Source organism: Mixophyes fleayi, chromosome 1 (assembly GCF_038048845.1).
Source record: "Mixophyes fleayi isolate aMixFle1 chromosome 1, aMixFle1.hap1, whole genome shotgun sequence".
Lineage (NCBI taxonomy): Eukaryota > Metazoa > Chordata > Amphibia > Anura > Limnodynastidae > Mixophyes > Mixophyes fleayi.
In genome coordinates, this window is record NC_134402.1 from 135,121,819 (window position 1) to 135,134,669 (window position 12,851).

Genomic DNA, 12,851 nt, shown 5'->3' on the forward strand with positions numbered 1-12,851 from the left:
TGTGTTCAAAAAACATTGAATTACATTATTGAGAGCAACAATTAAAATGTCCTTAACCCAAATGGGCAGGTGAGATTTAGATATCCCCATATGTTTCCACCCCTTTGCCCTTATAGCAACGAAACCTAATAATCCCAAATTATTCTGTGAGTATAGTGATCTTTTAATGTCCTGATAAAGATACACACAGATTATAGTAACTTGAATATAGATCCATAAAGCTTATTTTAAGCTATTTTAGTGGCTGTCAATTATATTAGTCTTACATCAGGTGACTGTTATACTAACTGCTATGGTCTCTCTAATACAATATACATAATTTCAGTCTAAAGAGGTGTTGTCTATCATAAATATTATATGTATGATAAGTTCACACCATTAAGTAAAACAAGGGGCAGCACGGTGGCGTAGTGGTTAGCACTTCTGCCTCACAGCACTGGGGTCATGAGTTCAATTCCCGACCATGGCCTTTATCTGTGTGGAGTTTGTATGTTCTCTCCATGTTTGCGCGGGTTTCCTCCAGGTGCTCCGGTTTCCTCCCACACTCCAAAAACATACTGGTAGGTTAATTAGCTATGAAAATTGACCCTAATCTTTCTCTCTCTCTGTCTGTGTGTGCGTTAGGGAATTTAGACTGCAAGCTCCAATGGGGCAGGGACTGATGTGAGAGTTCTCTGTGCAGCGCTGCGGAATCAGCTATATAAATAAATGGTGATGATGATTATATAGGCATATGCAAGTCTGCTAGACCTAATTAAAGACATGTTGTTGACTACAGATGGGTTGCCCTGCTATACTTCTCGAAAAAAATGAGAAAGGGACCTTTGTCCACAGTGACTATGTATTTTAAAAACACATTCACTTGAGAAATTAGCACCAAGCTTGCCTGGGGAAAAAATAAAGTTTCTCAAAAGTAATTATGTGCAAATTTATGCATTGAGAATAAAAAACATTTACACCCTTCACATTCAGTAGGTGATGAACAGAAGTAAAAATGTCAACGCCTCCGAAGTTGATCATGAGCAAAAAGTATGGTAAAAGCTTAACCTGGGTATACACTACACTGTTATCGTCCAATAATCGGCTCAAACAGCCGACATACGACCGCTCGTTCAAAAGTCGGGTCAGTGTATGCAGTGACACGATGGTCGAAAGTCTGCCCAAATGGACAATTATGACCTCATTTGGTTGGTCGTACCGTTTAATATTTTCGTTCCAATCTCGTTTCCGCTGTGTAGTGTGTATAAACTTCCGACCGATTCACAACAGTGAGTACGAAATTACAGTCATTGCTCACGACAACATGGCTGTAAAAAGTCGCTGAAGAGACGTCCGCTCTTCCCTTTATTGTCCTAAACAAGGCTAGTGTGTATGCAGTCCATGGACCGAGCGATCGGAACATCGATCGCATGTAAAATCGCTCGGCATAAAAAGTTGGTCGCAATTTCTGTAGTGTGTACCCAGCTTTAGTCATAAATCATCTTTCATTTGTTAAACAACAGATCCATGCACTGAAAGACAAACAGCAGCATGGGGTGTATTCAAATAGTCCAAGTCCTGGTACTAGATATGTTATTGAGAGTTAATACTTCACTGTCATAATTGTCTACACACAGCGTGGTGGGAAAACTGATAATCAAGCAAAAACCAGCAAGACAACTAAACTGTACCTGTCAGATATTGTTACTTATAGTCCACAAGTTGTAATACTTCATATCGGAACAATTTTGGAACGATGCTTCATGGTACAATTTAGTTTAACACTGCAGTAGAAAAAAGTTTGACAAACCTAGTGATGCCAGATCAGAATATTGAGAACTTAAAAGAAACAAATCCACAGCAGTTTGCTGTCCTGAGCAATCCAAGGCCAACTTCTTGTAGAAATCTGTGGCGGGACCCAGATGCTGTATTCCCTTAAAAAACAAAAAAGCACAGTGCAAAACAGAATAGTCAAGAATACGGGTTTTGTACAATATGCTACTAAAACATATACTTGTCCACTGACAAAACCAAACCCTCTCTTTGCTAGAAGTCCTCCCCCATTTACAACTTTTGAGAGGGACCGTTTCCCAAGGTACTCTTATCATTCATTTCTATAAGGAACTGGACAGCAGTATTTGACAGCAGAGAGTAGTGAGCGTTGAGCACTGGAGGCTCATATGGCGAGTAATGATCACATAGAATAAGTGGTGCGCCTCTCTGGATTGTCTTGGATTCCTGCTTTGTACTCTATCTCCAGTGCAAAGAAAGCGGTCAAACAGGTCTTACTGTATACATTTATTCCAAGCATGAAAACTTAGCAATGATTTCTAGAGAATAAAAACACTGTCACCTACCTTTGTGCTGGATCTTTGGTTTGGGTCTTCTCTGGACTGTAGGATACCCGCCCCCAAAGATGGCAGCTGAGTCTGAAATACTGTTATTCGTCCACCAGTGGGAGACATCAATTTAAAGGCTCCCTGAAGAGCAGGGCCTAGAGCACTATGGGTTTCCCTCGTGTTGGTAAACATGCTGGGCAAAGCAGTCAACAGATCTTTGACTAGCTAAGGGGCAAAATGCCAAAAAACATGAGTAAAACAACATCCCTAATAAAAAACATAAAACATTGATATTTTATTATTGAATTATTTTGGGTAAATAGACTTAAAAATGGTAACTCACATTGTCCCCACATGAGATTCCCACCTTTTTATTAAATGATCTTTTTTTCGTATGACCAGCTGCTGTTGAAATAACTATGCTATTACCAGAATAGGATCTGCTCCCAATTATTACGGAGCTTTTCTCCTCTATTACTGCTTTTTTATGGTATGGTTAGGAGACTGTCTTAAAACATAGCAGTAATGTAAATCACAATTCGATATATAATCCGAAAGGAAGGTGGCATTACCATCTAGTTCCAATGTTCTGGTGATACTAGCTATACCGCCTCATGTCACCATATGAAACATGAATGAGAAAATACATCAAAATATTAAAACTGTAAATCAGATCACCTACCTCCTTGCTTTCATGTAGATTGACAAGTAAGCCATCAGGTGTAGGTAAGAATAACTCTGAAAGATAGGAAAACAGACACAAAACAAAGTTATTGCACACGGACCTGAAAGAAAACGTATGCTTTGTGTGAATTCTCCCTCAAGAAACAAAAAAACAAATACAGGTGGAGCGTGACTAGCAAATATCCATTAAAACCTCCAGGTGACAGTGTCTCCATGAGGGTTCCTGTCTCAAGGACTATTAGTAGTCTTCTGCTCTAAAGAACAAAACATAGAGACGCCAACTGTACTAAATGAGCCAGACGCTGCTCCCAATTCCTTCAAGCAATTCAAGGACTTCTTGGTGAGTAGATAAAGGTTGCTTAAGGTGCTGCTGAGGTCTGTACAATGGTTGGCTGGAGAATGAGTGCTCACTGCCAAGACTGTAGCTATGCCCCACTGAACATTCTACAGCGGAACATTTAAAGATCCACCTCTCAAAACCTGACTGCTGTTTACGTCCAGGTGCTTCCCAGCACCTGATAAGTAATTTCTTGTCTGATAAATGACTTCAGATGGCAGATAGCTTCATTAGGTAAAATAATAATAACATTCATGTACACAAACACAAAGTATATTTTAAGCAAAAGTTCACTTAACACTTTTTAAAAAAAGTGATCATCAAAAGAAATTAAAAAGTTGTCGTTTAAGATTATGGGGTGAGGTCAAGCAGCGCATTGCTTGTTCTTGCTGTATGTAGAGTAAGGATAACAAATAGTGAGTACCGTAGCAGTCCCATAAAAAGAGGAGTTTTTTTTGGTTTTACTAATTCCAGGACTGTCTAAAATAAAGGTTTACTGTGTATGCAAAAAAATACATCAGAACCAATCCATTGTACACACACATATATATATATATATATATATATATATATATATATATATATATATATATATATATATATACACACACACACACACACACACACCTCTATCATAACATTTTCTACTTTGGCCATGTTGTGTGGCAAATTTCTAAATGTGAAAAACTACAGAAAATTCTATGTATTATACCATTAATGAAGCGAGTATTTACCACAGAGCAGACATTGTACGGTTATAACAGATCGAGAGAATGATAATCAAGTGAAACTGGGACAGTAAGGAAACAGGTGTATGTGAGAGGAAAGCAAAAAAGTAGGACAAGCCCAGTGTCAATTTTCAACATCTGGCTTTTACGTTTGAATTGACAAAATTTGCTTTCTGTACAGATTGTTGCATCTCACCACAAATTAAAACGGGCTCAAGCAATAACAGTCTCAAATAACAAAATACAGGATATGCTGAACGGAAAGTAAAAAAAAAATATATATATTACCCCACATGGATAACACTACTAAAGTATGGCTACATAGAATGCTTTTCCACAGTAAAGATCTTTCATAACCCACACCACCCACTTAACCAAGGCTATTACAGTTGGTGGTGATGGACAACCTCCATTTTTGAAATGCAGTTGAACTCATCTGTGACTGCAGATCATATGTTAAAGCAGTAAGATCTAAGAGATTGGTTGAAATAACAGATGGCTTCTGATTGGGTAGCTGCAGCACTTGTCCAATCAGGAAGAGCCTTCTGTGATTACAAACAGTGTGCTGGCTTCTCAGTGCTTTCTGACACACTACTCTCCAGCAACTCTCTCACAGCCAGCCAATGAAACCAAGCATGGTTTGTATAAAGCCACTACATTAAAATGGTCATCCACACCATGAATTAAAAATAAACTGAGCTGAATGTGGGTTAAGAAACAAGTTGGTTGTAAGAGCACTGTTTCATATAGGTGGTGTATTTGACACCTGGCTCTCTCTGCTTCAGTACTTCTTGTATTATCTAACTTCTTCCTGGCTTCTATGTCCCTTATCACATCATAACAATACCCCTGCCCTCAATCTCAGGAGTGCACAGATTACTGCCTTTCACAAGATCAGCACCTTCTTCTCTAAAATACTTTGTGCTGCTGCTAACACCATGCTGATCTTATTGACTAGGTTGTTGCCCACTTAAAAACTGGTCCCACACAAATGAGGAGATGAAGAATGTGAAAGGTGTGAATTGCTCTGACCTTAGACAAACACAAGTTAAAAAGAAACATTTGAAATAATATTCTTATTCAGCTCTCCATAGTTTTAATGACAGTGGTCATCATTATTTCCTAACTATTAGTATTCTTAATAAGTTTTTTTCTACACTGAATTCCACCGAGATAGGGATCTTCTGCCAACACAGAGCAAGGAGGCAAAGAGAGAAACATTTTCTAGAATGAAAATATAAATACTAGAGCTAAAAACCTGAAAATGTTCATTAATGACAGGTGGTCATTAACAGTGACATACATAAAGCAAGGTAGTATAAATTACAACAGTTTTAATAACAATTCTTTTAAATAAACCATAAAATGAAATACCCATATTTTACATCTTCTGTATGCCACTTGAACACCTTACACCAAGTCTCTCACTGCTTACCATCTACATCAGAAACAATCAGCATTTGGGGCTGAGAAAGTCCTTCTTGTAGGTTGTAGAAATGTACGGTGCTATCAAATGTTATGAAGCCGATCTTTGTTCTGGTGTCTCCACGCAACCTTAAGATGGAAACGGAACGATATGTCATAAACCAGAACAACGTGGTCATATACCGCTTACTGCTACATGGCTCACATACACTAAACCAGGCCTGTCCAACCTGCGGCCCTCCAGGTGTTGTGAAACTACAAGCCCCAGCATGCTTTGCCAGTAGACAACTAGTTGATAGCAGGAAGGGCATGCTGGAACTTGTAGTTTCACAACACCTGGAGGGCCGCAGGTTGGACAGGCCTGCACTAAGCTTTCATCTTGTTTAAAGTGGTATTAACAGGTCCATGAAGGGAACTAATATCCCTGCTATAAACAGTGCATCTTCATCTGCATATCAACTTTGCTTCCATATATCAGAATCTACACATGGGACTTGTCATTATCAGTATACTCTGATAAATGTTGAGTGCCAACTGTACCTGAATGCTTTGGCAACATCATCCCTTAAGAAAAGGCCAACCTAATGCTTTGCAGTAGCTTTGTAACTTAGTGGTATCATGATTAGGACACCAACTGTTGGCTTCACAAAACTTGGCACAAGTCAATCTACTACTGTGTCATGTGGCTCTAGAGGGATATAGGTCTATTCCAGAAAATGTTTTACAGCAATGAGACTTTGCGCACACACGTACTTGTCTAGATTATCCAACAGCGACTGAGATAAATATCGTAGATACCCTGATTCGACAGCATTGTATGATACATCCAGAACAAACAGGTAAACTGCTGGGGGAGGAGGCCGCAGCTTTAGTGAAAATGAAAGAAACAAAGAGTTAATCTAACCCCACGTCATTTAGATTTACATTCCCCAAGCTGCCACATGCATGCAGTTGGTCACTTCTAAGAGGTATTTCTATAAAAACAAACATATAAAGACATGTCATTAATGATGAAGTCTCTGCTCTAAACAAAAAAGAAATTAGAATACTGGGTTTAGAAGAGACATCGACTGTAGGATCATTATAGAAGTAGCTTATTTAATACCGGTATAAGATTAAATTTCCCATCACATTCAGTAACGTAGCGTGCGATTATAAATTCTAACAACAAACGCAAAAGGCCTAGAATAGTTAATTTACCATGTAGTCAGATGAAGCAATGAACTCCATTGAAGAATTCTGAACCTCGGGTCGTTTATGTGGCTCCCCGTAGGATCGTGTCACTGGGTTGTACATAAATTCTTCTGGTACTTGTAATAAAAACAACAATATCACATGTAATAAGCAGCATCCAAATATGAATTTGAGCTACTAAAGCATATTAATATAAGGGAAAACTAGTCAGGTATTGTTATTATGCAACATGTAGGAACAACAGAGTATTGTGAATGTAACATTTTCACAAACTACATTTTGGTTCATAGAATATAATATATAATAACTACATACATATAATAACCCCTACCGATTAAGATAAAAGATGTTCCTAGTACTTATTTCTGTGTCAGTGTAAGTGACCCTATATGGATACAACAATTAGGTGGCCATAGACTACAATACGTACCATCATTTACTCTGTAACAGAGATTACACTTCCATCTCCTCTGGTCAATAAAAGATACAAAGGGATTGATATATGTTCTGCAAGACCTGCATCTCACAATAGTGCTTGGTGAAATAGTGGGGATACGCTAAAGAAATAGGAAAACATGTTAAACAAGTATGTTTTTGTTTTCAGGTTTTTTTTTTTTAATGTTGTCCATATCTTTATTGAGTATTTAAGGACCAAAAAGGAACAGCACTGAACAGTAAAAGATAAGCAACACGTCCTTACCGGCTTGCTTTTAAAAGGATGAAGAAGTAATCCTAAAGGGAGCTTTGCTTTATTCAAAAGAGCTTGAGTCTGAGGAATATTCGCAAGTGTGCATCTAAAGAAACTGCAAAGAGAAAAGACAGCTTAATCAACACTAAAAATTGCCAAACTAAGAATTAAAATCAATACAGTACATTCAGCATCAGTCTTGGTATTAAAGTGCACTTGTCGCCTACACACAATAGAGCCAGGAAATAAAGATCTGATGGTTGACGAAGATAACTCTTAAGAAAACGTATTGCACGTTGTCTGCCATTGGAAAATACCATAATTGCCAATTACAACTGCTGATTGATTATGTGCCTGTTACACAAGTCACCTGGGACAGAGCTTAGGGACATCAGACTAAAACCTGTGAAGATTTACATGACTAAATACAATGACAACAGATTTTTACTTTCACACAGAATACCTACTGGGGGTTGCAGTTTAGTCTTTTAAGGTCTGCATTTAGGTTTGGAGCTGGAGCTGGCAAGGATGATACAGGAAGGACGTTGCGATCTTGAGTAAGGTTAACAGGTCGCAGGCCTTCTGGCTGCTGAGCTTGTTGTAGACTTAATCCTGCTAGAGAATCAGGTAATTGATTCACTCCACTGTACTGCTAAACCACAAGGGAAACATTAGGGGAAAAACAAATGTTCAGTTAAACAGAAGTTCTCTGTAGCTAATATAACTAATGTAACAATGTTTGACTTGTATTACAAACACACAATTCCATAAAGGTGACATCTATATATAATGAAAACCATAGAACAGACAAAACTATTTTTTGCTGTAACTGAATTTGGAATTATGTATTCATTGTATTGTCGGTACAAACTTGTAACTGTAGATTGATTACAAAGAAATAAGACACAAAATAATGTGAGGTGTAACAAAATTAAGCTCCGGAAAGAACAATATTAAAGTAGTTCTCTTAATCTGGACAATTATCCTTACTCTTCACAAAAGATACCGTTAAACTATTGCTAAAGTGCAGAGATTTATATTAGCTGGCGGTGTGTCAATCAACACCATATCTTTAGGTAAATCCCACTGTAACTTGAAACTTTAACAGACAGAAAGCAATGTCTTTCTCTTAAGTAGATTCATAGCTGAGCTTGGATTATCCGCATAATCCATCATGAGAAAACAAATCCATATGCCTTTAGACAATAAAATGACAAGACAACTTGTAAATGAGGCACTCTGCAAAAATCATGTGCATTATGAATATGTACAATGGGTCTAGGTAGACAAATAAACATTAAGTCAAACAGGCGCAGCTATAGCATAATCAGAAAGGCAGCTTGTAGCAAAATCAAAATAGGTCACACCAGCAACCTACTAACAAAAATGACAATAAAATGAAAGATACGCTGACAAGCGCCAATCAAAAAGGGAACAGTAATTATCGAAACATATACAACACAATCTAATCTGTCAATAGGATTTCAAATAGGATTATAGACCATCTATCACCTCCTGGAAATATTCTGCCAAAAGATTGATATATCAAATTAAATTATCTGTTGATGTCAATCTCAGTACAATGGGTGGTTGAAGTTGGCCGGTACTGAGTATGTCCAACAGGCTACAATGTAAATCTATGGGACTGTTTCCGCATTTCAACCACACAATCTGGGGCATTTATTGATACATGTTCCAAGCAACTTTATTTGATGAATTCATATATACAGTTTGCATAATCCAATTACTCTACCCAGATTTCATTGGCAAAGTAGTTTAATCCTGCTGTGTACGCATATTTGCTGTATTTTATATGCTTGCTTATAAACGCATTCCCTTGCAAGGTTGTCACTATTATATAAGCTTATACTAAGGACAAGTAGAACTATGCACAATTCCTGACCAACACACAAAAAAAAATAAGAAAAAAAGTTATTGAAGGTTAAAATCAACTTCAATTATAAATTTGTATCCCTAAAATATATTCCATTAAGGGACACACATATGCCATTAAGATGAAAAGGCTCTTACAGAAGCATACTGTGAATAACCTGGCCGGTGCACCGGGGTGTTTGATTGGGAGCCCTGTGGAGTTGCTGCAGTTTGATATCCTGGCTGAAGAGTGGGGTACCCATGTCCAAATGGTCTTGGTGGCTTTGTTGTGTGAGAAACAGCATTAACAGGAGCCTGGCTAGTTGTTGCTGTGGGTGTCTCTAGAAATGTACATAACACAATATTGGTAATTATGAAGATGAACAAAGATGTAATAAACATAACAAAGTTGATACATTTGGAATCTACGTAATTGTGTTCCATAACCTTGACATTAACAGAGTCACCAGTCACCTGTGTATCCTCCTCCTTCTAGAACATCATAATTCTTTGGCTCGGATGATGCACTGCTGGTGGTGGAGGAGCTTTCATCAATACCTAAAGATACAATTGCATATAATTTCCATACAGCAGCCACATTTTCTATACAATGATGGAATCCAACTCTGTGTACAGACCTGAACAGACTTTACTTCCAATAAACAAATGCCTGAAAGCAATTCTGCCAGGACCATTGTAATTCTTTGTATTCTATGAGGCAAATTTTATTAAGAGCAAAGTCTGGTAGGAACCTAGCGGGATGTTCCTGGTTACAATTTGTGCTAATTTCTGCTCCCACACTGAATATGTTGGGTTTTTTTTTTTTTAAAATGTGGCAAATGTTTCTTTTTTTCTGAACTTTTCAAAAATTGTCAACATCATCTAAAAAAACCAAAACTTAACTGTCCCAATATGGTGAATATGGCACTTTGCCTGCCTGGACATTTAAAAAACAGGAGAGAAAAAAGGCAGAAAAGGAGAAAAGCCCTTTTCTCATTCCTTTTAAATGAACATCTTTCATGTGCATACATAAGTCACTTAGACTGGAATAACTAATGTTCTACTTTACTAAATATTTTAACTAGGGGATTGGTCCCACATCGGCCCTTCAACATCGTTTACTCTATGCTTTTTTGTCGCCACTACTTACGATTACCCACGTACAACAAGCAGGAATACCAGAAAATGACAATGTGATGGCCAGATTCAGACATGCACTTTACAAAATGTGATGTCTGGTTCCCTTACTGAGTCAGTGAGGTTTCCTCTCTAGAGCCCACAGGAATTGTGGTCTCCACACAGTAGACACCAATGTTCAAGAGGAGAACAACTTCAATACTGTGTAATTTGTCTTATTATATTAACTATTGCACTGGAACTTTCTAGTTTGGCAATATTTGGGGGGTGAAATGCCAGTCTGTAATACACACTAATCTGCAGATCAGTCCCCCTTTGTGATACTTCCAAAGTGGAGGAAGGAGGTCCTAAGAAAGGGACCCCTCACTATCCAGCTAAGGCTCCAGGAACCACATTTTCATTACAGCGTATGAGAAAGTAGATATGTCTTTTAAAGTCACAAAAGTAACCATGACTTGCACAAACAAAGATAAATGCATGCAAAAGAAAAGCTGTAAAGGGTTAAAACCAAACGATGTGATTTGACAGCAATAAAAAAAGTAATCATACATTTATTGCAAAATCAATCAAGAATAATGCCGTAGCTTAATAAAACATGGTTGACCTATACTATATGATGCTATATAATAACAGTTTAGTACTGTGCTTAACTCCTAATTTTTACCTATACACTTTGGTAATACACAGGAGAATTCTAAAAACTGAATTATAAATTAGCAGAAAAATCTCCCCTATTAGCAGCCTTAAGACAAGCAAGTAAAATTTTCACCCATAAGTAATATCTAATGAAACTCTAGCTGAAATTATTAGCACTAGAAACATCCTAAACATAACGTTCAAAGTAAAAGCATAATGACCCTTAAAAAGAGGATTTATGTACTTACATTATATCCGTTTCTCTGATTCCGTCTGGGGGACACTGCTTACCATGGGTTGTAGAGGGGAGCACGGGAGTTGGCACCTAGCTAGTTAAGTTTAGCACTGCTGACAGACCCCTCCCCCTACAATCCCCCTGCCCCTTCCTGTTCCTGTTCAGTTAATTAAAAAGCCCAAGGAGAAAAGGCCAATCAAACAAGAGCACACAGAGGAAAAGCAGAAGGGAGGGATCGCAGTGTCCCCCAGACGGAATCAGAGAAACGGATTTAACGTAAGTACATAAATCCTCTTTTCTCTTTCATCCAGTCTGGGGGACACTGCTTACCATGAGGACGTTCTAAAGCAGCCCCCTAAGGGTGGGACCACTCTGAAAGCCCCGGACCAGGTGGCTGCCCTGCAAAGCTGGTCTGCAGAAGCCCCATTTCTCGCTGCCCATGACGCCCCTACCGATCTGGGGGAATGGGCCACAAGTCTCTCTGGCACCGGACGGCTAGCCTTTATGTAAGCTTGCTTAATGGTTGCCGTAATCCATCTTGCAATGGACTGTTTTGAGGCTGGCCAGCCTCTTTTATTAGAATCATAAAGAACAAACAGAAAATCTGTACATCTAATCTGAGAAATTCTTTTGACATAAATGCGGAGAGCCCTAACCACATCTAACTTTTCCATAGACTGTTGATCAGAATGGGAAGTAGATGAAAAGACCGGAACTACAATTTCCTGGTTCAGATGGAAAGCCGAAACTACTTTTGGAACGAAGGAAGGGATGGTTCTCAACACCGCTCTGTCCTCGTGGAAAACCAGATATGGTTCCCGGCAAGACAGAGCTCCTAATTCTGAAACCCTACCTGCAGATGCAATAGCTAAAAGAAAGGCGACCTTCCAGGTAAGACACTTAAAATCTGCCGTAGGTAATGGCTCAAAAGGAGGCCCTTTAAGCATATCCAGCACCAGGTTAAGATGCTGCTGTAGGCGGAATGTAAGGAGGCTGAATATGTAAGACTCCCTGAAGAAAGGTCCTGACGTCTGGCAAGTCCGCTAATTTCAGGTGAAAGAAAACTGAAAGCGCTGAAACCTGAACTCTTAAAGAACCTAAATGGAGCCCTGCTTCCAGCCCATCCTGAAGAAAAGCCAACAAGCGAGCGAGACGAAAGGAAGATGTGTGACAGGACTTATTTTCACACCATCTAATATAGGCTCGCCAGATACGATGATAGATGCGAGCCGAAACCGGTTTTCGAGCTTGCAGCATAGTGTTCACTACACTGGGGGAAAAAACCCTAGCTCTCCAGAGGCTGGCTTCAACAGCCATGCCGTTAAACTGAGCTGAGGTAAATTCTTGTGATGAAAGGGACCTTGGAGAAGAAGGTCGTCTCGTGCCAGAAGGCAATATCCTTGTCCCACCGCCATGGATATTGTGTCTGCGTACCACACTCGACGCGGCCATGAGGGAGCTATTAGAATCACCGGTCGACCGCCTTGCCTCACTCATCTGAGTACTCAGGGAAGCATGGGAATCGGGGGAAAGAGATAACTCAATCTGAATTCCCATGACATGGACATCACGTACACCGCTATCGCTAAGGGGTCTC

General features: G+C 39.0%; 1 protein-coding gene across 5 annotated transcripts in view; it reads right to left on the reverse strand.

The window, feature by feature from the left end:
* Nucleotides 1-12,851, reverse strand: part of SEC24B (SEC24 homolog B, COPII component) — a 65,857-nt gene that overhangs the window by 39,627 nt on the left and 13,379 nt on the right. For 2 of the 5 annotated variants that reach the window (XM_075200672.1, XM_075200686.1), the window contains 11 exons: nucleotides 9,721-9,804; nucleotides 9,406-9,587; nucleotides 7,842-8,026; nucleotides 7,387-7,489; nucleotides 7,117-7,243; nucleotides 6,693-6,802; nucleotides 6,246-6,358; nucleotides 5,503-5,621; nucleotides 3,001-3,056; nucleotides 2,337-2,543; nucleotides 1,790-1,913 (listed from right to left, as the gene is read on the reverse strand). In XM_075200672.1, the coding sequence (XP_075056773.1) occupies nucleotides 1,790-1,913; nucleotides 2,337-2,543; nucleotides 3,001-3,056; nucleotides 5,503-5,621; nucleotides 6,246-6,358; nucleotides 6,693-6,802; nucleotides 7,117-7,243; nucleotides 7,387-7,489; nucleotides 7,842-8,026; nucleotides 9,406-9,587; nucleotides 9,721-9,804 (1,410 nt within the window). The remainder of the gene's footprint in view (nucleotides 1-1,789; nucleotides 1,914-2,336; nucleotides 2,544-3,000; nucleotides 3,057-5,502; nucleotides 5,622-6,245; nucleotides 6,359-6,692; nucleotides 6,803-7,116; nucleotides 7,244-7,386; nucleotides 7,490-7,841; nucleotides 8,027-9,405; nucleotides 9,588-9,720; nucleotides 9,805-12,851) is intronic. The other 3 variants (XM_075200690.1, XM_075200681.1, XM_075200677.1) reach the window with 2 other exon arrangements.